At 51.5% G+C, this 24,691-nt stretch overlaps 1 protein-coding gene across 1 annotated transcript in view; it reads right to left on the reverse strand.

The window, feature by feature from the left end:
• Positions 1-24,691, reverse strand: part of ADCY5 (adenylate cyclase 5) — a 158,874-nt gene that overhangs the window by 18,869 nt on the left and 115,314 nt on the right. Inside the window, exons 8-14 of the mRNA XM_070370234.1 lie at positions 23,839-23,979; positions 18,926-18,948; positions 17,204-17,348; positions 15,852-15,949; positions 12,385-12,472; positions 2,514-2,630; positions 1,927-2,091 (exon numbers count right to left, since the gene is read on the reverse strand). Of these exons, the coding sequence (XP_070226335.1) occupies positions 1,927-2,091; positions 2,514-2,630; positions 12,385-12,472; positions 15,852-15,949; positions 17,204-17,348; positions 18,926-18,948; positions 23,839-23,979 (777 nt within the window). The remainder of the gene's footprint in view (positions 1-1,926; positions 2,092-2,513; positions 2,631-12,384; positions 12,473-15,851; positions 15,950-17,203; positions 17,349-18,925; positions 18,949-23,838; positions 23,980-24,691) is intronic.

Below are 24,691 nucleotides of genomic sequence, written 5' to 3' on the forward strand. Positions count from 1 at the left end.
CAACTCACCAGCAGGAAGGGGCAGAGGAAGGAGTAGGGAGGGCACGCACAGACACATCAGCCTCGAGGATAATAATTCTTTTCTCGGTGGGTGGGGAGGGGGACAAAGCACCAGCTTGGAGGCCCATTCAGACCCGGGGCCCAGACAAGGCCAAAGCTTAATGCTGAGGTCCATCCAGGTCTCTGAGGAGTTGCTGAATTGCTGAATCAGAACAACACTTGTGGGGTGGGGTCAGCCTGAGGGGTCTGCAGCTGGTGAGGCCTGGGATCTGAGGGCCCAAAACAGGTCAGGCTGGTGAGGGCTGAAGGCTGTGATCAACCATCTCCCACAAACGAGGAACCAGGACAGGCCCTGCCATCACTTTGTTCCCCTGCTCTCCCGTGGAGCAGCCACCAATGGACACGTGCAAGACCAAAAACAGCCTTGGCTTCCAGCCAACAGCCCTCAGGCAGCAGCTCCTAGAGGCTGTCAGCCAGATGTGAGAGGGAAGAGAGGTGGAAAGCCAAGGGCAGGTGCTGGAGCATGGCTTCCAGGGCAGAGTGAGCGCATGGTGGGGCCCAGGGACCAGCACTCCGGGTGACACTGGTGTGGGGGAGCCCTACTTCTCACTGAGTCTCCCTGATCCCATCCATATAGGGGAGGTGGATCAGTCCCCTTCCCTGGGACAGGTAAGGAGGCCAGCACTGTGACAGTCCCCAGGGGCCCTCACTGCCATCTTGGAGCCTTCTTATGAGTCATGGGCCCTTTGGGAGTTGGAAGAAGGCATGGGCTTTCTCCCCAGAAAAGGGCAAAAACTACCATCATCTTAGATTTCACGGGCGCCCTGGTTGGGAGTCGGGTTGTGAGAGTGACCAGTGCTGGGAGGCGATGCGCTGGGCTGGAAGCCTGATCCTGCTGCTTTCTGCAGAATGGCTCCCTGAGGAAGCCCAGCAGGGTGGCGCAGCACTCAGCATACCATGCTGCTAAGGGTTCTCGACACTGGATTTTTAAACCCAGTGATCTGTAGGTATACGATTTCATTTTGGGGTGACAAAAATGTACGATTCCATTATAATGATGGCTGCACACGTTGTGAATATACTAAGAGTTGTGTCCGACTCTTTGCCACCCCATGGACTGTAGCCCACTAGGCTCCTCAGTTCATGGAATTTTCCAGGCAAGAACACTGGAGTGGGTTGACATTCCCCTTCTCCAGGGGATATTCCCGACCCAGGGGTTGAACCCAGGTCTCCCTGCATTGCAGGCAGATTCTTTACCATCTAAGCCACCAGGGAAGCCCTAGTTAGTAGGAGAACCCAACCCAGCAATACTCTAAAAGCTACTGAACTATACTTTGAATGGGTGAGGCAGGTGGTAGTGTTGGTTTAGGATATAGTTCCTTTTGCTTCCCTCTGCTCTCTGACCTACAGCAAAGGGGTCAGGCAGGCCACCCAGGGCAGCATGGGGGCATGCTGCTGAGGCTGAGGGTCCAGAAACATTTCTGCCTTCAGGTTAAGAGCAAAAATTCTGAAGTCACCTGACCTGGGTAGGACTCTGCCTCTGCCACTTGCTAACTGTGTGACCTTAGGTGTGTTATTTAACCTCTCTGTGCCTCAATTACATCTGTATAAAGGAGCTAATAATGGCATCTTTGTCACAGGGTTGCTCTGAGGACTAAATGAGTAAATGTGAAGTTCTTGGCCCTGTGTCTGGCACATGGTAAGCACCCTATAAGTAACAGCTATGCTGTTATTGTTGTTAATATTATACAGGGAGGTTGGCCTTGCTCACAGGTGTCTGGCACATAGAGTGAGATAGACTCCGGGGGAAGGAGGTTTCTGGAATGGCAGTGAGCCTGAGGGCCCTTGACTGTCCATCAGAGTAGTTGAGGATGGAGAGAGCTGGTGGCGGGTCCCCATCTGCATCCTGCCCCACCCTGCCCAGTACCTCGGGGAAGTTGCAGTTGGGCCAGGAGCTGCCGCAGAAGCCCTGCTCGTCACCCAGACTGTAGTTGACGGCCGACTCCACCACGTGGCATGCATTGACCTGACTGGCACTGATGTTGTGCTCGTCCCCCAGGCAGCCAAACAGGTCCTTGGAGTTGCACGTGAACTGCGGGGGAGGAGAGGCTCAGCCCACGGGGGCCCAGGCCAGCGCAGCCCATCTCCACAGGCAGCACGTGCCCATGCCCCCTGGTTTTGGGTGAGGTCTGACTCTGACCAGGGCAGGGGATGAGCATGGAAGAGACCGAGGAACAGTCAAGACTTGCCCAACACCCAGGGCAGGGCTCATAAATCTCCCTTGGGGGTGTACTTCCGCAAGCCTTTCTGGTCCTCTGTCTTAGAGAGTGAGGACTAAAGGCTGTGTGAGAGGCTTTAGGAGCTAAATCTGATCCCAGGCCTGAGGTGAGACCCAAATAAGAATTTCCAGGGAGGGAGAACCCCAGGGTCCGGGGGAAGTCTCCTCCCAGCCGGTGCTTGTGGGGTTCAGGGCTCCAGTGGGCTGGGAGGTGCCGGGGAGGTGGAGCCACCCACCATGTTGACGAAAGCCGACAGGAACACGAGGGTGATGGTGAACACCCCCACCAGGGTGCTGTTCATCTTGGACCGCACGATCTTCCTGGAGAGCGTCTGCAGCGGGGCTGGGAAGAGCTGTCCCGGGGCAGAGAGAGGGAGAGAGAGAGACGAAACAGAATTCAGTGGACTCCACATACTGCCACAGAGGAGGCAGAGGAGGCTCTCCCCCTCTTTGTCTGTCACCAGCAGAACCCTGAATGCTTTCCTGACCCCCCTCCCTGTGTGTGAGCCTCCAACCTCTGCTTCCAGGTCAACCACAGCTAGATTCTGCAGGGGGCCGGGAGGAGTCCACCTGAGGCACTCACAGGTGAGAGAGGATGGACGAAAGGAAAGATGCTACCTTCACCCCAACATGGAAGCAGAGGGAAAAGCCCATGTACCCACTGTGTGAATGCTGGGCCCCTTAGAGTTACATTCAGGGAGTGGCAGGAGGCAGCAGTCAAAGAGTCATGGAGGGCCCAGAACTTTCCGAGGAGGGCCAGAGGGTTTCTGGGATGAAGCAGGGAGCTGTGGATCTGAGGGCTCATGGAGAGCCTGGCATCTGGAGGAAGGGGATGGGCATGTGTAAAGGAGCAGAGCAGCCTGGGAGCAGAGGGTGGTGCCCCGGTCACATGAATTGAGTTTTTTCAGCAGGACGCCCATGGGTCTGCATTTCCCTCACCTAACCCTCCCTATATTTCCTTCAACTACACACACTGTATGTCCACTCAAAGACCCACTACAGTTTTGGTAATTAAACAGTTGGGTCTACCAAATCTGATGCAACTGGCCTTGGCCACCACGTCCTCATCATCTCCTAAGCAACCCAAAGAAGTTGGCAGACACAGAAAATCAAAGCGGTGGACCTGCTCCTCTCACCCCACCCACCTTCATGCCTCTTGGTAGGCTGATTTTCAAGCATGCCACGTGTCCCACGGAAACCCCTACAGGCAGAGGAAGCTGGTGGAAAAGCACCCAGAGGCCTGGGTTCTGGGCGTGGCTTTTCCTGGGTGGCCCTGAGCATACCTGCACATTCTGACTGAGCGTGCCGGATGCAAGGCTCAGCCGCCCACTGTTACAGAGAGTAACGCAGGCAGCTAAGTAGGTGAGGGCACACAGTGTGGCCATGAAAGGACTGCTCGTTCCCAATGTGCTGGCTCATGTGCTACAGTGTTTAAGGCCAGCAAGTGCCAGGCCCTTGGTCCAGTGTTCCTCAGCTGTGACCCAGACTCACTACACGTGGTTCCACAGGGGCCCATCAGGTTGCCCCCATGGGACTTTGGCAAACCAAAACAAATATGCTGATGTTTGTAGTGCTTGCTATGCCACAAGTAATAAAGTCTCTTGTCCCTGACCCAGGAGTCTGGTCACTTCTGTTAGCATCTGTGAAAGAGCAACAAGCGTAAAACCAAATCTCAGACCGTTCACAGTTCTTGACACCAAGAAAGTGCCCTGCTTACACCTGAGTCTTGGGCTTTGGGCTAAGTATGCACGTAAAGAAGCTATATATCCCTTTCGCTCCAAATCTCCCTCTGCCTTCCCAGCAAGTCCATTTCCTATTCAGCAGAGGGAGAGAAGGGACCACACAGAAGGACTGTAGCAGGGATGGAGGCTTGCAGCCCACTTGGGCTCTAGGCTGAGTGGTGAAAACCTTGAACTTCACGTGCCAAGCAGGGGTGCCTCTCAGCTGCGTTCATGGAGCATTGAGTCTGTGGCATCTTTTTCTGAGAAGACACTTCCTTTGGAGGGTAATCTGAACTCTGACTGAACCCACTCTTTTATACTCTTAGATACATACCCAAGAGAACTAAAAACATAAGTCCATATAAAACTTCATATGCAAATGTTTAGCGTAGGATTAATAGCCTGAAAGTGGAAATTACCCAGATGTCCATCAACTGATGAAGGGATAAACCAAATGTAGTAAATCTACATGATGGAATGTTATTTGGTCACAGATGAAGGAATGAAGTGCTGTTTTATGGTACCAGATGAACAAACCTTGAGATATGTTATGTGAAAGAAGCCAATTTCCAAAGGCCACATATTGTATTATACCATTTACACAAAATGCCCAGAACAGGCAAATTCATAGAAACAGGAAATAGATTTGAGGTTGCTAGCACTTTCATGCATTGGAGAAGGAAATGGAAACCCACTCCAGTATTCTTGCCTGGAGAATCCCAGGGATGGGGGAGCCTGGTGGGCTGCCGTCTATGGGGTCGCACAGAGTCGGACACGACTGAAGTGACTTAGCAGCAGCAGCAGCAGATGAGAGGAACAGGGAATGAGGAGTGACTCCTAATAGGTGTAGGGTTTCTTTTGGGGATGATGACAATGTTCTGGAATTAGTGGTGATAGTTGCAGAATTTTGTGAATAAGCTAGAAGCTACTGAATTATAATTTTATGACCTTTATAAAGAAGAATTTTTCAGTATGTGAATTGTATCTCAAAAAAGTGCTTACTTAAAAAATTCCTGCTCAGCCTCTTACTGTGTGATCCTGGGAAAGTCATTAAGATCTTAGAGTCCCAGTTTCCTTATTGGTAAACAGGGAATATCTACTTTCCTGGGTAGTAGATATTCTAGGGTGGTCATGAAGACTCAATCATTGATGCATTTGAAATTGCTTTGAAAGCTGTTAAATTCAATAGAAATTTTAGTTAATATTTGCATTTTAAAGAGCTATGTTGCCAATAAGAACAAAAGTCCTTGTTTCTCATTAAAGGAATTTTTGGTTTCACAGCTGTGGAAAGTGTTTTGGCAGCAGCATGAGGCACTTACTCTGAAACGGTATGACAGATGGTTTCTAATCTTTGCCTGCTTAAAATTTTGCCATTTCATCCTCCCATCCCCCATGTTGCTTAAACCATTTCAGTTCTGATCACCCTATCCATCAACTGAATGGCTTCTTTCATTACCAGTGTAATGACTGATTTAGGCGAGTTATTACCAGATGCTAAAGCCTCTATTGGAGAAGGCAATGGCACCCCACTCCAGTACTCTTGCCTGGAAAATCCCATGGACAGAGGAGCCTGGTAGGCTGCAGTCCATGGGGTCGCTAAGAGTCGGACACGACTGAGCGACTTCACTTTCACTTTTCACTTTCATGCATTGGAGAAGGAAATGGCAACCCACTCCAGTGTTCTTGCCTGGAGAATCCCAGGGACGGGGGAGCCTGGTGGGCTGCCGTCGATGGGGTCGCACAGAGTCGGACACGACTGAAATGACTTAGCAGCAGCAGCAGCAAAGCCTTTATAGAAAGTGGTTTTGTTGTTGTTTAGTTGCTAAGTCATGTCTGACTCTTTTGCGACCTCATGGCCTGCCAGGATCCTCTGTCCATGGGATTTCCCAAGCATGAATACTAGAGTGGGTTGCCATTTCCGTCTCCAGGGTATCCTCCTGACCCAAGGATCAGACCCACGTCTCCTGCATTGCAGGCAAGTTCTTTACCACTAACCTGCCAGGAAAGCCCATAGAAGGTGGTGGTGGTTGTTGCTCAATCTCTAAGTCGTGTCCAACCCTCCCTCTGTCCTTTGGTATCTCCTGGAGTTTGCTCAAACTCGTGTCCAGAAAGGTGGTTGGGGAGTTCTATGTGCAAAGGCTTCCTGGTGAACCTGAGACCGGGGGCCCCACGGGGGCCACCCAGAGGCCAAGAGAAGAACTGCAGGCTACTAAACAAAATTCAACCAGGAATAAACTTGTAACAGCTAAAGAATGATTACTTCAGTGCATTGCCTTGCTACAAACCAATTTTCCTTGTCACCATTTCAAAAGATCTTCTCAACTTTAAATCTCAGCAGGAACCCGGGAATTGCTGCTTTTTTGAAGTCTGCAGAAGATTTGACATCCTGGCCTGGCAAAGGTTTATGGAATATCTCATCTCCTGTAATAAAAATTCCCCTGTATGTTGACCCGAAATTCTACCTGTACTAACCCTGGTGTAAACAATAAGATTCTTCACCTGGAGTAGAATCTCCTCATGGGGCTGCCCTACAGCTGCAAACAGATCCTGGAGGGCATTTGTCTGGCAGAATGATTGTGTCTGTGCAAACCAATTGCTCAATGCCTGTTCTCCAGCAGAGCTCAGGAAAAGAATCAATAAAAAAAAATTCCCATCCAGTACATTCCCAATCTGATTAATTCAAATCAATTCAACTTGAAAAATGGGAATGGCGACACAATTAATAAACCGTGACTGGGTGAGGGACAGCTTTGATCCTGGCCTCTCTGAAAGTCTCCAGGCAAATCAATGACCTTCCTGGGGTCCTGGTTCCCTTACTGTGATGTGGGGCCAGGGTATCCAGGAATGAAATCTGAATGCAATCTGACAGCAGAACATTTAAGAAGACAGACTTTCTGATAAGAAGCTAATAACAGAAGCAGAAATTTTTCCTGCTTCGGAAAAATTTTTTAAAAGATACAAAAATTTCAGAACAAAGCAGGCAGACAGTGACCAGGTGACACACTACTGCTCTCATCACCTGGCCTTTCAGGAGCCAACTGGACATATTAACAAAGACATATTAACATATTAACAAAGGAGGGGAAGGGTTTGTGGGCTCTGGAGTCAAGAACCATCTGGGTTTAAAACCCAGCTATCCCATTTCCTGGCTTCCCTGATGGCATAATGGTAAAGAATCTGTCTGCCAGTTTAGGAGACATGGGTTCGATCCCTGGGTCAGAAAGATATACTGGAGAAGGAAATGGCAGCCCACTCCAGTATTCTTGCCTGGAGAATCCCATGGACAGTGGGCCTGGCAGGCTACAATCCATGAGGTTGCAAAGAGTTGGACACGACTTAGCAACTAAACACCAACAACAATCCCCATTCCTAGGGGAAGCTGTCTAACCACTCAGAGCCTCATTCTTCTCATCTGCAAAGTGAATATAATAAAAGCTGCCTTCAAGATTTGGGAAAGGCCAGGCAAGGTGGCACAGCTGGGCTCTGGACCCAAGACAGCCGGACTGAAAAGCCACGGGAGGAATCTAAGGTCTGCTTCCTGGCATGAAGAGTTCTCCATCCCTAGACGAACTGTGCCGGGCAGCAGCACGCCCTCTTCTAGTAGATAGAGTGCAAGCCCAAACGTCTGGAAACGTGAGTGTGGGATTCTGCAGTGGTCACAGGACAAAAGTACTGGGAGGTGAGAGGTACTGGCGGTGTAGTAAGACCTAACTTTAGAAGCTGTGGGCAGGAGTCAGGCTGGAGTGGTAGGAAGGACAGCTGGCAAGGTGGGGCTTGGCTACATTCAGGCTTCAGGGAGAGGGACAGGGGGCTTTTTGGTGACTGCACAGGGCAGATAAGGGCCTATAGAAGCTCTGGTCAGATACGCCTTCTAGGCCTATCTGCACCCGGCTCCCAAACTGCAGAAAAGCAGAGTTTGGCCTTCTGAGAGAGAACATGCCGAGGAGCCACAGGAGAGACAGGGGACCCCGATCAAGTGTAGGAACAGAAGGGAGGCACACTCTTCTACCCACTTGGGTGGCGGCATTGGCAAAAATGCCAGTGCTGTCGGGGGCAGGCCTCGGCCCCTTCACTGGATGACGACGGGACAGAGGGACAGGGAGACAGAGGGACAGAGAGACTGAGGGACCAGGCTGCTGCTGCTAAGTCGCTTCAGTCATGTCCGATTCTGTGCGACCCCGTAGATGGCAGCCCACCAGGCTCCCCTGTCCCTGGGATTCTCCAGGCAAGAACACTGGAGTGGGTTGCCATTTTCTTCTCCAGTGCATGAAAGTGAAAACTGAAAGTGAAGTCGCTCAGTCGTGTACGACTTTTTAGCGACCCCATGGACTGCAGCGCACCAGGCTCCTCTGTCCATGGGATTTTCCAGGCAAGAGTACTGGAGTGGGGTGCCATCGCCTTCTCTGGATGGACCAGGCAGAGCTGGCCAAAAACGGAAGGGGCTGCACTCAGGAGATATAACAGGCTTGTGCCCCTGGAGGGGACCCAGCAGAGGCCGGCCTGGATCTCACAGGATTATTGCAAAGGGGTTCCAGGCTCAGGTGGTTGTCTGGACTGCCTCACTGTTTGGGAACCTTCCAATCTGAGATACTCTGAGTTTGTGGACCACATGTGATGCAAAGAGGGATTTAGCATGGTTTTCTCTGAGCAGCTCTGGGGCCCAGATCAGCACCAATGACAAGGGGAGAAAGGACTGTCTGGGTGTCCACACAGCCCTCTAAGAGCCTCACCAGAAAGAGGCGCTCGGGGGATGTGCCTCAGGACAAGGTACCCCAGGCAGAGGAGCTCCAGAGGGCAGCAAGACCAGGACCTTGGGACAAGAGGAAGATCAAGGCTCCAAATTAGTCCTGCTGAGAAGTCTAGGGGTGTGTGTGATCTGGACCAAGCTGTGTCAGGAAGAGATCACACAGGCCTGAGATGAAAACACACTCAGAGCCCTTGGTGAGCAGCACATTTCAGAAAAACCTTCCAAGAGAAAGGACCCGGGAATTGCTCCTAGACAGATGGCTAAGAAGACTATGTCAACTGACTCAGACTACACTTTCTTCATGTTTCTCTCTTCAAAAAGAATAAAATATGGATGATTTAAGAAATCATCCAAGTCCAAGTTGTTTCGGGGAAATGGAAAAGTAAATGAAACAGAAAGAGACCACGTCTGACAGAACCGCCTGGCTTTGGATCTGAGGAGCCCAATGCGGGCAGGGGTGATTTAGGAACTGCGGTATCTCATCGGAACACCACTAGCCATGACATCTCAGAAACCGTAGGAATAAGATGAAGAATGTCTGAGTTCTGGCAAGTCTTTTCACAGAGAAAAACAGAATGACACTGAAAATTCCAGTTCAATCAGCTTCATGGCAATACCTGAGAAGGTGATATAATCAACTTTCAGTCAGTCAGGCTGCAGGCAGTGTGGGGGGGCGGGGAGGGCCAACCCGCCCTGCTGCAGAGACACCAAAGGGGAGACTTAACCCCTTCACATCTTACCGTGCAGTTCATGCACAACACAAAGAGGAAAGATTAACTGCAAGATTAACTGGAAGAGGAGTTCATACTACAGACAATTGCTCAGGTTGGGGTCTACTTTACAGAAAGTGGATAAATGCTGAGAAGATGGATTATCAGAGGCTTGTGAGAGACAGATGCAGCCAGGACCCCAAGATGGGTATTAGAGTCTATTTGCCTCTTGGCCGAGATCAGCAGGTTTCAGGCTTGATAAGTCACAGAGCACTTTTTTTTTCTAAACACACGCTTTATAGAAACTCTACATCTGCAAGATGGAAGGAGTAGGCTCCCCTGGTGGAAGGGTGTGGGGAGGTGGAGGTGGGGGATGTAAGTGTTCCAACCACCCCCTGCCCCAAGGAAAACTGAGGCCTCAGAGCAGTCAGAAAATCCCCGAGCTGGATGGAGGAATTGAGAGCAAGCTGATTGAATGTGACATTGATTACAAAATAGGTGGATTCAATAAAGCACAAGGAGGCAGGGAAGACGTTTATAAATAATCATCTCCAACAGTGGCAAAAAGAATTCACTAGACCAGAGAGCTAAGTCAACATGGCAAGGCACGTGGGGAAATGGGTCTGTCCCCTGTCCCTCCCCAACCCTGCCTCTCCCCCGCCTTCCCCCACAGCAGATATACACTCAAAACAGGGAACAGAAACCAAATGAATTCAGTGTAGCTAACAGAAGAGAGATAAATCTAGGTTCCGGTTTAAAAATTGTGAACAAAACTTTGATTCTGATTTGAATAGGCTCGTTAAGTTCCTCAAATGAACAATGACTTTGCTTCAGTTTATAACTTAAAAAAAGGAAAGACTCTTTTTTGAGCATTCAGCTAAAGAATGTTTAAGAGGCCCTTTTAGCTATGGCATGCTTTATTTTACTAGGTTGTTTTATTGTGGTAAAATATGTATAAAATTTGCCAGTTTGGCCATTTTTAAGTGTCCATGTCGGTGGCATGAACTACCTGTACGACGCCATGAGGCCAGCACTTCTGTCTATTTCCCAAACCCTTTCATCACTCCAAACAGAAACTCTGAACCCAGTAAACAATAACTCTTCACGCTCCCTCCCCCAGCCCCTGGTACTCTCTAGTCTACACTCTGTTTCTGTGAATTCATCTATTCTATATACTTCATATGAGCGGAATCATGTAATATATGCCATTTTGTGTTTGGCTTCCTTCACTTAGCGCAGTGTCTTCAGGGTTCAGCCATGCAGTCGCATGTTTCAGCACTTCGTCCTTTTATGGTAGAATAATACTCCATTGTATGGATATAGCACTTTGTTTATTCATTCATCTGTTGATGGACACCTGGGCTGTTTCCACCTTTTGGCTCTTGTGAATTATACGGTGTGCTCTTACAGGCATGAGATGAAGAAAGTGGGACTGGCCACGGCGGGACAAACAGGTTCAGGGGAGGTGGGCTTGACCACAGCAAGACCACAAGGCAAGGGGGAATGAACACAGAGCAGGAGCAAGGTTGTAGCCTCAGGGAAGGAGCTGGTGGAGAGGCAGGGAGCCAGGATTAACCCCTACCTTGCAGCACAGCAACAGGCTGAGCACCCAGCTCAATTTGCCAAGTCACCCTGGCCAGCCCTGCCTCTCTCTGCACCCACTCAGGGGCAGGGCTGTAGCACACCAGATGATGGTAAGGTCCTTCCGGTTCTGACAGTCAATCCCCCAAGATATTGACTATCAGGTGATGAAACAGTGAACAGCCCCATGAAGGACTCTGTTTGGAGGGTGGAGGGAGAAAGAGGACTTTGGAGGTGACAAAGACGCAACTCCCCAGCAAGGAGAACATGTGCCCCCTGCAGAGGGCGTGGGGAGTGGTGGCAGGGCCTGAGGCCCCGAGGGGCTTGGCTCCAAGTGAGCATCCAGGAGGAGCAGAGAAATGGTTACAGCACAAGCTGGCCAGGGCTTGTCCCTGCCTGGATAGAGTGCTTTCTAGAACCAGACTGGCCCATCAGAGAATTCTTAGTGAAGTCGCTCAGTCGTGTCCGACTCTTTGCGACCCCATGGACTGTAACCTACCAGGGTCCTCCATCCATGGGATTTTCCAGGCAAGAGTACTGGAGTGGGTTCCCATTTCCTTCTCCAGGGGATCTTCCCAACCCAGGGATCAAACCCAGGTCTCCCACATTGCAGGCAGACGCTTTACCCTCTGACCCACCAGGGAAGCCCAGGGAATTCTTAAACCAGTGGGAAAGAACCGAGGAAGAGGTTTGGTGGGCAAGGCAAATGGGAACCTGACTGATTCCTACGACTGACCCTAATGACCTGTGGTCAGGTCCCCTCAAAGGACACAGCTTGGATGGTGACATGGCATGCCTAAGAGGAGACACGGGAGTAAACCCAGAGCAGGGTCTCACATCCGCATCCCTAGCCATGGGGCCTCGTCTGAAACAATGGACCACTCTGGATCCCCCTCTCGTCTGTATGATGGGCAGCTCAGAAGCCGTCATCTCTAAGGCCTCCTCCAGGGCCATCTCTGGGCACACTGGAAGCCAGAAGAGGCGTGATCTCTTTCAGCCATTCTTTCAGCAGGTATTTAGTGACCATTGCTCTGTTCTCAGCTATGTGCTAGGCGCCCTTCCTTCGGCCCATCTGATACCCAGGGGACAGATGGAAGAGATGGCAATAGTATCATCTTGTTGCAGAGATGGGCAAAGGCTAATTGAAACAGCCGGTACAAACAAGCACCCCCAGACATACTATGGCCCCTGCAGTCTGGCTTGCTGCCAATGCCAATCAAGAGGTATGATCCAGGTTCAGTCACCTGGGTCCCAGGCGTGACCCTCCGGCTCCAGCGCGGGGAGCTTATCAGAGGGCTGGGAAGGGAGGGGAGAAGGAAACTGGGGCTCAAGTGTAAACTGGACTCACCTTCACGCAAGAATAGATCACGGACACAAACACCACCAAGGTCAGCAGCAGGAAACAGGTCAGGTAGAAACTCAACATGAACACGGAGCTGGAAGGAGAGAGGAGGTGGGAGTTCTAGGGCTCTGAGAGGCCCTGCGAAGGAAGCAGAGCTTGCTCCATTTCTCCTGCACCCACTGCCCAGTCTTCGGTGCCTGGCCCCTGACTCACCGAGGGGAGATTAGAGCCTGTGAGCCGATCTAGAACCCTCCTCCGTAACGGTCTGGCTCCTGCCCTTCCTCTTGGTCCTGTCACTTTCCTGGGGGAGCACAGCCCACAGAGGGGCCGAATGGAGAACTGGTGACACCTGCTCAAAGTTTTACCTAATTCTTAGCTATCCATAAACTCACTTTGTTTAAGCTGGAAGGACCCATTTTAAAAATCACCTGGTTGTTCCCTCCAGGTAGTCACTCATGGCTTGACAAGTAACTCTGAAGATGGAACATTGATTTGATAAATGTCCATCATTTATAGAAATGCATTTGTCAACAAACCAACCAGGCACTCTGAGAAACAGCAGTGACATGTCCCTTTGGAGGGCAGAGTCCCTAAACCTGTGCCCACTGTCAGGCTGCACAACAAGTCCTGCTCAGTTTCTGTTCCCCTACTCCCACCCAGCTCAACAGAAGTCATAAAGCCCGCCGGGCTCTCCTCACTGTCCCTCCTTACAGGAGCAGATCACAGGTGAGCCTAATGTTCACCAGGAGCCAGAATCCTCACACGAGAGAACGGCAGATGACTTTCCATCTGGGGCCTGCCATGGCTCTCCTAGGGCAGGGGCTGGCCGAGGCACGGCACTCTCCACCAACCACAGGAGGCCTCAGACACTCCTTCTCCCTTTTAGGGAGTGAGATGGCCTGAGATGCCAGGCGTTGTCCGCAGGTCAGAGGCAAATAGGGGACACAGAAGGCAGGTGGACACCTCCAGGGAGGCGTCTTTGTTCCAGGCTCTCCCAGGAGCCAGCACTTATCTGCCTTAAACAAATAGAACAGGGAGAGAGTACTCTCTCCAGAGGGAAAGAAAGACCTTTAAAGTAGCTTTTAAGGTTTCCCTGGAGAGAGGACAGCCAGATAACGACCTCTGACCATGCTTTAGCAGCTCGGAGCTGTGGCCAGGAGGGAGTGAAGCCGCTGCTGGCAGAGCAGGGATCTGCAAAATCCCAGCCCCAAGCCACACTGAGGAGAGAGAGAGGCAGCAAGGAGGCGGACTGTGCACCCAAGCGAGGGGGACTCTCAGCTGCAATGGGACAGGAAGTCTAGGTTGCTTATTATACTTATAGCTCCATTTCATTACTGAATGTAGGTCCTATGCCGTAAAGACCCACAATCCCACCAGCTCTGCATGGTCTCAGTGCAGGGGGCAATGGGCACTAGCTGCCTAACCAGGGAGCAGCTGGCTGCTGGTGTCTGGTTTTCACCTGCAGTATTCTGATAGGGTCACGGCAGACACAAATGCAAGGGCCATCTATCTCTTCAACAATGAGCACCATTAAAAAATAAAAAGCACTGAGTAATAAGACACCATGACGCCGTGCACCTCCCCATATGATGCACTGAGGACACTTCTGTGGGATTCTTGTCAAAAATAACCTCCATCGAATCATGAGGAAACATCAGACAAACCTAAATTGAGACATTCTAAATCGAGACATTCTACACATTAAAAACAATTTTTTTTTTTGGCTGCCTGCAGCTTGTGGGATCTTAATCCTCAGATCAGGGATTGAACCCTGGGACCCTTGAATTGGAAGCATACAGTCGTAACCAGTGGACCACCAGGGAAGCCCAAGACATTCTACACATTAATTAGCTAGTACTCAACCAAAGTGCCAAGGCCACAGAGGATCAGTAAAGGCGGAGGAAGCATCACAGACTGGAAGGGCCTAAGAAGATACAGTGGTTAAATCCAATGTGGGGTCCTGGCCCAGCGCCCAGAACACCAAGAGGCCATTTGGGGGAATGCTGATGAAATGAGAATATAGCCTGTAGATTAGTTCATAGTGTCGTTGCAATGCTGACTTCCTGATTTTGACTACCGTCCTGCAGTTATGTGGGTTGTCAACATTAGGAGAAACTAGATGAAGGATGTACAGAAATCCTCCAGAGTACTTTTCAACCTTTCTATAAGTCTGTAATTATTTCAAAATGAAAAACAGGAGGTGTTGGGGCGAGGGGACACTTCTAGATTGTTAGATTTATGAGACATAACTAAATGCAAGCAGTGACTCTTGAGTAGGTCCTGGCTGTGAATAAATTCGGAGCAGAAGACATTTAGGGGTATGATTTTGGAGATTTGAACATAGACTTGGTATTAGATGATTGCAGAGGAACTGGGGTTAGTTTTGTTTGGTATAGGAGGCATGGTGGTTAAAAAGCAAAATGCCCTTAGAACAGGTGTAGATTGACATTTTATCAGGGGCACAATGTCCCTGTGTCTAAAATTTACCTTAAAAAATCAGAAATACACTTGAAACTAACACATCATTCCAAATCGACTATACTTCAATTTTTAAAAATCAGAAAAAAGCAGATGAAACAAAATTTGCAAAATATTAACAACTGTTCTACCAATGGGGTGGGTGTTGATTACATTAATTACTTTTCTGTATGCTTGAAATGTTGCTTAATGAAAAGTAAAAGATGTGTATATATGCATATATATATACACACACATACATAAATACATATGTGGAGCGGTTATCTTTCTCACTTAGCTGTGAGTCTACAGTGATTGACTACCTAACAAACACTTCATTTCCAATAGCCCACTTCCGAGTGGCTCCCTCAGAAGACACAGGCCTCTCTCAGGACACAGCCAGTCCTCAGAAGAGTTTAGGTACATCTCTTTGAGAGAGGCCTTCAGAATCTGAGATCCAGTCTTTGAAACATCCAGAGTAGCAGAAAACCCTTATCTTAAAAAAATTTATTTATTTTTTGTTTTGGCTGTGCGGCATAGCATGTGGGACATTAGTCCAACCAGCAGTCCAAATCCAACCTGTACCCCCTGCGTTGGAAGCACAGAATCTTAACTACTGGACCACTGGGGAATTCAACCCTTATCTTTTAAAGATGTATTGACTTTTTGCAAGAACCAAAGGTCACACGGAAACCAACCTGGTGAACACTTTGGGTGATTCAGTGGGCAACAGTGGTCTGTGTTAAAACAGGATGAGAGGATGAAGTGGAGAGAAGGTGTGTCCGATGCACTGGCCTGGGCCCAGATAGAAGTTCCCCACAAAGAGCGCTTCGCCTCCCCATCAGGGAGGAGGCAGACCTCGGCTTCCTTGTTCCCCTGAGCACACATCTGAGACTTCTCTCCTATATGAGCAAACTCAGCTCAGATCCCATCCCCCTCTGATCTCCTATGCCTCTTCTTTACCCCTGGAGACCCTCCAGCCAGAAGAGGTTGCCTGGAAGGGATGAGGTACTTACTGGGGCACAATGGTGATCTGGACAAAGCAGATGAAGAGGAAGACGAGCGAGGCACAGGCCACGTAGGCACCAAATCGGTCATCCACCTGCTTGGAGTACTGAGAGGACATGGACAGGGGGAGGGGCGGAGTCACCCGGCCAGCCTGCTCCAACCCCCTTCACCCCAGACACAGCTGGGCTGCCCACTCCTGACACCTGGAAGGCCAGGTCCAGACAGCACTGGCCTCAGCTCTCAGTAAATCAGTCCACTCACCACACTGTGGTGGCCGTGGGGAGGGCGGCTGAACTATGTTAAACCGGAAACTCTGCAGGCTGGGTCACCATGGGAGTGATCCATGACGATCATGGCACACGTTCCTGAGCACCACCTACACACTAGGACACGTGCGGAGCCTGCAGGCACCACTGCACATCCTCACAAGAGCCCCAGGAAACAGGCACAGGACTGCTGCTGTTTCTGTTTCAGAGATGAGCATGCTGGGTCTCAGAGAAGCCAGGCGACTTGTCAAGAGTCACAGAGCTCATCTCCAACGTCCTGACTCCCAGCTCCCACCCCTCCCATGACATCAACCAGCTGCAAGAATGGCTGTGCTGGCAGAGAGAGGGTAATGCATGAGTCAGTTCCATTTATGCTGGTAAGCAGACTAAGTTCCCTTCTCATAGCTTTCCGCTCCTGATTTGGTGTGCCTCACTTGGCCATGATCATGTGTTCACATGATCCCATGTTGCCCAAACACAAGGGAGACCCTGTGATGTGTAGCAGAGACCCTGGACCCGCTCTGTCTGGTTCCGGTTCTGTCACTACCTCACTGGGTGGCCTAGGGCGAGTCACCCAACTACTTTGAGCTTTACTTTCTCAGTCAGAATTTAAGGGGGGGGGGGACAAAGAGCTCTTGACCACCCCTTCCAACTCGAATTGAGGTTCCAGTGTGCCAAAGGCAGCTGATGGTCCATCTGTCATTATAATGATAATAGCAATAATACAAATAGCAATATTTACTGAACATCTGCTCTGTGGCAGGTACTGTTTCATGTGTTTTACACACATGGACTTGTTTAATCCTCACTGACACTATGAGGTAGGTATGTTGAATATCCCCATTTTCCAGGTAAGGAAACTGAGGCACAAAGAAATTAAGATTTACCTTTTTCCACCAAGAAAGTCTCCCTAAAAGCCCCATTTCCTGGTTAGGACAGCATCAGAGCTGGGGAAATGGAGGTGGCAAAGAGGAGCTCTTTCCATGGTAAGGGAAGTGGGAAGGGAGCCAGCTTGTCACTTCTACCCTCTCCCTGTGGTCCTGATTCTTCCTGGGGCCCCTCCTGGGAACATGTGGGAACATGGGGTCTTGTACCTTCTTCTCTAAGTCAGGCTCCCTGAAGGTCAAGAGGAACTTGCGAACATGTTCAGATCGCAGCCTGTCGATGCTCCTGGCATCAATGGCACGGCCCAGAAATTCATCCACTTCATCCTCAGGGTTCGAACTTTCCTGGGCATTCCTGGTGAGCAAGGAACCGCAGACACAAGACAGGCTGACCACCAGGGGGTGCTACCGCCGGGGGGCTGCCAGCTCAGCCCCTGTACCCAGACCCACTAGAGAGGCTGGATCAACCCTGATTAGGGGGTGGGAAGCTGAGAGTGACACCGGGCCAGCCAGAAGCCTAAGCGCTTACATGCGCAGAAAGCTGCCCAAGTCTCAGAAAACTGTCCCCGCAGGCTGTGGGGGCTTCACTGACGGTAGTGAAAATGAAAGTGTTAGTCGCTCAGTCATGTCCAACTCTTTGCGACCCCATGGGCTGTAGCCTGACAGACTCCTCTGTCCATGGGATTCTCCAGGCAAGAATAATGGAGTGGGTTGCCATTTCCTTCTCCAGGGGATCTTCCCAAGCCAGGGGTTGAAGCCGGGTCTCCTGCATTGTGGGCAGACTCTTTACCATCTGAACCACCAGGGAAGCCCCCTGACCATAAGGATTTTCTAACTCTATTGGTATATATGTTATTATATGATAATGGTAAAACACGTAGCCCACCAGGCTCCTCAGTTCATGGGATTCTTCAGGCAAGAATACTGGCGTGGGTTGCTATGCCCTTCTTCAGGGGATCTTCCCAACAAGGGGTGGAACCTGCGTCTCTTCCATCTCCTGTACTGGCAGGTGGGTTTTCTGTACCACTAGCACCACCTGGAAGCCCATATATGTTGCACATGATAATGATAATATGAATTATCATCAGAGGTTTGTTTTTTTCCCCTGCAGGTAACAATCTCTGCTCTTCACTCTTTAGCTATACCATCATCCTGAAATCAAAGGCTGAGACCAGAAGGCAAGATCTCTGCCGCAAGGCCTGGGAGCCTCCTGGCTGCTCTTGCCTGACTCTGGGGACTCTATGGGAAACATATTGCACAATCTTTTGGTGCTGAACTAAACACTCTACTTCTAGAGTGAAGCCCAGTCCTCGAGTGGAATTTCTGACAGCCCCAGAGACGGGGGACTGGAGGAGAGAAAAGGGGATACTCCCTTGGGTCGCTGAGATATAGCCAGGAACTGGAGACCAATGTTTAAGGCGCTCCCCATCCTGGAAGCTGCACGTGTGTGTGTGTGTGTGTGTGTGTGTGTTGTGTTTGTGCACGTGTGTGTGTGTGTGCGGGTACACATGCAGAGTGTGTGTGTGTGTAGTTGTGTGTGCGTGTGGGTGTGTGCACGTGTGTGTGTTGTGTTTGTGCACGTGTGTATGTGCATGCACATGTGTGTGTGTGTTGTGTTTGTGCACGTGTGTGTGTGTGTGCGCGGGTACACATGCAGAGTGTGTGTGTGTGTGTAGTTGTGTGTGCATGTGGGTGTGTGCACGTGTGTGTGTGTGTGAAGTGGAGATTATAAACGGGCGATACCAAGGCCCAGCCTCTCTACGGGGCCTGGGCTCCAGGGCTGCTGGTCTCTCAGGTGCGATGGGCTCTGTTCACTTGTGGCCAAGACTGCGTGTCCTGGGCTCATCCTCTACAGAGCACAGAAACCGAGCTCCAGGCAGCTTGGAGACAGCCCCCAGACCGAGGAGCAGGAGTGAAGGGCACATGACTCACTTGTCCTTGGGGTCTTCAAAGCCCTGAAAAAGAGGGATGGAGAGAGGAGGAGAGGAGAGTGAGAACAGAGGGGATGAAGACAGGGAGGCTGCAGCTCATCCTCTGCCCACAGTCCACCCAGAGCTCGGCCACAGACAGCACTGTACTCAGCCGTCCACTCGTTCCTTCATTTGGCGAACACAGCTGGGGTTGGGACAGGCTCCGTGCTGGACACTGGAGGTGAGCTGTGATTTCACTTCCTCCGCTGGCAAAATCCACATGTCTGAGCTCTTCCGGCCCCACACCTGATTCCTTGTCTTTCTCCAAACCTCCTGTGATTTTCCTCCTGGACCATGGGCTTGGTGGTATATATGTGTTAGTTGCTCAGTTGTGTCTGACCCTTTGTGACCCCATGGACTGTAGCCCACCAGGCTCCTCTGTCCATGGAATTCTCCAGGCAAGCATACTGGAGTGGGTAGCCATTCCCTTCTGCAGAGGATCTTCCTGCCCAGGGATCGAACCCATGTCTCCTGCATTGCAGGCAGATTCTTTACCATCTGAGCCACCAGGGGCTTGGTGGGTACCCTCTCAATTCTTCCACTTACTTAGATGGAAATAAGAGAAACTGCTAAGTCAATGAATCCCCACATGCCTGTGCACACCCATGCACACACAGCTCACGGACACTCACCTCCCACCACTGCCAAGCACACAGAGAATCTGGGAGTTCACAAGTTTTGAGCTTAAGAAAATGAAACTCTGGTCACCTGAAACAGCTTTTCTGGTATCTGAGAATCTGTGTTCTTGTTAGGCTGGGGGTGGCTGGGGACCCAGGAGGTGAGGTACCTGTAGTCAAACCTGCCTCGGTTTGACTACTGTTCTGATGCTCACTCACACAGGGCAGGGGTGAGGGTGGGAGGGGCCCCTATGAGTTACCAAACTCAAGGCCCTACGTGCAGTCCATCTACAAAATCCACAGAGGATAGCGGTGTGTCAGAGTCTGACTGTGACAGAAGGGAGGGAGGGGTCCCTAAATGGGGAGGGGTGGGATTTGGGAGGCAGTGCGGGAAGCATAAGTACCCAGGGCAGGCAGCTTCAGGTTGCCAGGACAAGGGCAGAGGGTGACCTCCTGTCCCTGTGATCCAGCGTGGAACATACTGCTGGGCAGGTAGGGGGCTGGTAAACATCAGGGGGCCCAAACCCCAGAGGAACACATCTCTCTTCATTCCCACTGAGGTGAGGGACTTACGTTGGTCTCCAGGAGTCAGAGCTTCCTGGCTCTGAATACACATGGGGCCCGTGGGAAATGAGGTGTCTGTGCTCCCCACTAGCTCGGGGCTCCCAGGGGCCTCGGCAGCCCCTAGTGCCACATCCAAGGGCCTGACCGTGGGCTCTGAGTGCCTCCCGGGCTGCCCGATGGTGGCCTTCCCTTCTCCTTGTTCTCTGAGAATCTCCAAGCCCTCCATCCTGGCTACAGGATCTGGCCCACCACACCGTCCCTGCTCGAGGCTGGAGGAGCCGGGGTCACTCAGGTGAGTGCCCCATCTGGGGGTGGGCGGGATCCCTCAGGGTACAAGGCCCACTCCCCACAGGCCACGGTGCAGGGCTGGCCTGCTCACCTCCACCACAGGGGCCAGCAACAGTTTTACTCAGAGGATGTCCAAGCCACATTATGCCTATACTGGTCTCTACAGCTCAGAACTAGAGCTGAAATGTTTCTAACAAACCTGTCTCTGACTTTCTCTAGCATTCCTTTGGTCATTTGAATGGGCTGCTGTTGGGGGCTGGGTCCGCTCTAGGCTCCCTGAGTATCGGGTGGGAGTGGTGAGCTGACGATTGTCGGAAAACACTTTGGTGGATGAACCACAGCAAAGGGCCTCTGAGAACACAAGCCAGTGACTTCTCTGGTGGTCCAGTGGTTAAGAATCCGCCTTCCAATGCAGAGGATGCAGGTTTGATCCCTGGTCAGGGAACTAAGATCCCACTTGCCTTGGGGAAACCAAGCCTTCATGCCATAACTACAGAGCCTGCACGCTCCAGAGCCTGTAACCAGAGAAGCCCGTGCACCATGACAAAAAGCCCATGAGCCACAGCTAGAGAAAGCCTGTGTGCCCCAACAAAGAGCCCACTTGCCACCAGGAAGACCTGGAATGGCAAAAACAAACAAACACAGAAGCAACCCACAGGCCAGCGGACTGGGTTCCCTAACCTGCTCACTGGCTCTAGCACTGTGGTCCTCAGCCCAGGGAGGAGGACCCTCAGATGGGCTCCTGCAGTTCTGCCTCAGCACTTCTGGGTAGCAGCTCAGCCCAGTGTTTCTGTCTGCTGCCCGAGTCCTCACCTTACACACTCCCCTGCCAACCTCTGTATTAATAAATAACCTTAGAGACTTTACAACACATGCCTAAGGCAGTGCAGCTCCTCACTACGCCTAACAAGCTGGGTAAAAGATGGATCAAGATTTAAAGAAAGAAGCTTCTGACTGCTAGTTCCTACTGCTCTCGGTCACTGCTTAATCTAATTCCCACCCTCCACCCCATCTTCAGTGAAAGTCCAGGAAGAAGCTCTCTTTTTGGGTATCTTTCTCCAGGGTTTCTGGGCAGGTTTACCCAAAGCCAGTGGTATTCCAGACAGGACACTCTGGACAGGCAGAGGCCCAGGAGATGGTGCTTTGATGCTGGCCCCTCGGGTGACCCCGCCCAGCAAGGAGGGGGTGGGGAGCCTCTTCTCTCCTTCTACAGGGGTGTCTTCAACACTTTTCTTCTGCTCACTTTCCATTTCCTCCCCTCTGGGCGAAGCAATTAACACCACGAGGAACCTTTCTGACAGCCAGTCTCCCCTGAGACTGTTTCCCAATTACGGCCCTTCTGCTAATTCTTCCAGGGCTTCTTGTCCTAACAATGATTAATGTGTCTGCCAAATAGGTGCTTATAGTCCAAACTGGCTCCTCTGAGACTCTGAAATAACTGAAGAGTCTACTTATACCAAACATCACTAGAGAAAAAAACTTTCCAAAGATTTTAAACAGAGAACGGACAGCAGGCACCCTTTGTGCCTGCTGGTGGTTCTCCATCCTCACCTCTGTCCCACCACATCGCTTTCTTCTCTGTTCCCCCGAATCTCTCCATCTCCCCTTAACCCTCTCTGTCCACTCTCTCCAGTCTTCCTGCTCCCCTGTGCTTCTCTTTCCTCCCACCTGCATGAGAGCTCCCCTCTTTGCATCCTGTTCTCAGTCTTCCCCCTCTCTTCTCACCCTCTCTTTCACCTCTTGGCCATGCTGGTCACGCGCTACAGAGTCTGCAGAGGATGGTTAAAGAACCAGGGTGAGAACACAGAAGGTCCAGCAATTGCTTTGCAAGGGGCCTGGAGGAAGCTGGAGTGGTGCCTGGAGCCCTGGGTGGCACTGACCAGGTCCAAGTTCAAAGCCCTGAGGCTAGAGGCCAGCCCTCCTCCACTCTGTGCCTTATATTATAACCTTGAAAGTGAAGAAAGTGAAAGTGAAGTCGCTCAGTCGTGTCCAACTCTTTGAGATCCCCTGAACTGTATGTAGCCCACCAGGCTTCTCTGTCCATGGGATTCTCCAGGCAAGAGTACTGGAATGGGGTTACCATTTCCTTCTCCAGGGGATCTTCCTGACTCAGGGATGGAACCCGGGTCTCCCGCATTGTAGGCAGATGTTTTAACCTCTGAGCCACCAGGGAAGCCCATATTATATCATAACCTTGGTGTCCTGTAAGTTGCCTCTTGACCATCAAAAGTTAAAATGGTGGTCCTGACTCAACTCACTTTTTTACTTCTGTGCATTTTCGTTAAAAGTTCGTCATCTGCTACTGGCTAGCTGGCAAGGAGCAGAATGACTGGTCCCCAGACTGTCCCCTCCCTCAGACCCCTGGATCTGTCTGCCGACTCAGCTGGACTCTTGGAGTCTCCAGTTACTTCAGCTGCAATGTAAACCCAGTCTGAGCCACAGATCCCAACGTGGGGATCCTAGTGTAGGGAGCATGCCACCCATTCCTTTATCAGAATCTGTGGGAACTAAGTGGACACACACACACACACACCCCTATCCCTCTCTCAGGGTGGGCAACTCCTGCCTGGGAATCAGGCAGGAGCTGAGGAGTGTGTTCAGATGTAGAAGCTAAGCTCTCAGGAAAAAAGAAAGAAAACATGCTGCTGAACCCGACTTCCTGTTAACCCCGCTCCCTCTTCTTCCCACCCTCTGATGTCTTCCTTCCAGCCTCACTGATAGAACCCTGGCAGCACCTCCTGAATTAGCTGTCTGTGGCATGTGCAGGGGCGGCTGAGGGGGTCTGTCCCCCGAGGCAGGCAGGGTCCCTTGAGATGGAGGCGGCGCCCCTACCATAGCCTTGGCTCACTCAGCCCGCACTCAGTCCACATGGCCTCACAGGGAGACTGGAGTTAGCAGGGTGTTTCTCAGCCCCGAGAGCAAAAAGACCATCTCTTGGCACCAGCCAAAAAGCACTGGGATGTTTCCTGGGTGACTGAGCCAGAGTATATGTCTCAGCGGTCTGGGAAATATACCAGATGCTGGAAGGTGTCTGAAAAGCTGGTGCCCACCTAACTCCCCAGGGTTCCTCAGACAGTTCCAAGAGACCCCTGGAGACTCTATGGGACCCTGAGTCCCCCCTGCACCAGCAAGCTCTGCCAAGGGGGAGGGGGGAAGGGGCATTGCTGCTCTGCTCCAGAGTCAAATCCAGCATGCCAAGAGATGGTGGGGTCCACGGAGAAAGCCTGGGGCTGGAAGTTAGGTGCTCTGGCTCCTGGTCCCAAGTCAGGGTGAACCCCTTTCCAACATTTCCTCCTTGGCTCCCCAGGTTCCCTTGGCCACGTGAGGGGCCTGAGCCAGTCCCCTCACCCACAGGGGCCCCAGCCCTGGAGAGCACGGCTCACTCACTGCCCCGCCAGCCACTCACCATCCGCTTCATCTCCTTGGACACCTGGTTGCCCCCCAGGTGGTTATAGAAGGGGCGCTCGGCCCCCCAGTGGGGCGGGTTGTGCCCGATGGAGTTGGTTCTCTGACGGTTCATCTTGGCAATCATGGCCTTCTCTTCTTTCTGGGAGAGCAACAGAAAGGCATCAGCCCATGGACAGGGCCCATCAGGTGAGCCCACGCAAAGAGTTTCATTCCTCCCAGTGCCTGGGCAGGCAGGAGTTATGGCAGAGGCCTCTTCCTTCTCTGCACAGCCTGGGGCTCTAAAGTGCATTCAAGAAAGCATCCTAAGTCCCCCAGACTCCCCAGACCAGCCCTGGCCGGGAGCTGGGAGCCTCAGGTGGGAGCAGCAGGACAGGATGATGCGGTTGGTCTTGTGGGGAAGCCATGGGGCGTGGGGACATCTGTCATTGGCACAGAATGTTAGAGCCTGGGTCTGAAAGTGCCTGGGGGTGATGGAGGGACAGGAAACCAGAGATTCCTATTTCTACCCCAAAACAGGCTTGTTCTAGCACAGTGAATAGTAGAACAGGTCCTGTTGCTCAGAGGCAGCTTCGGGAGGTTTGGGTCATTAGAATGTGAGGTTCAAGGGCTGACATGCGTTGTACAAATACACAGACAGGGCCTCAGCCAGCTCTCCGTGTGCCAACCACAATCTATCTGTTCATCCATCCAAACAAACTCGAGGTGGAGGGCTGCAGAGGTCCTGGGGGGACCTGGGTGGCCTTCCCCTCTTCTCCATCCCTGAGCCTGGGAAGGCAGCCGCTCAGATCAGGGAGGCAGAGGGGAGAGATACAGCCTGCTTCAGCAGACACTGCTCTGGGTTGGGGCTAGGG

The sequence above is a fragment of the Bos mutus genome, chromosome 1 (genome assembly GCF_027580195.1).
Source record: "Bos mutus isolate GX-2022 chromosome 1, NWIPB_WYAK_1.1, whole genome shotgun sequence".
NCBI classification, from domain to species: Eukaryota; Metazoa; Chordata; class Mammalia; order Artiodactyla; family Bovidae; genus Bos; species Bos mutus.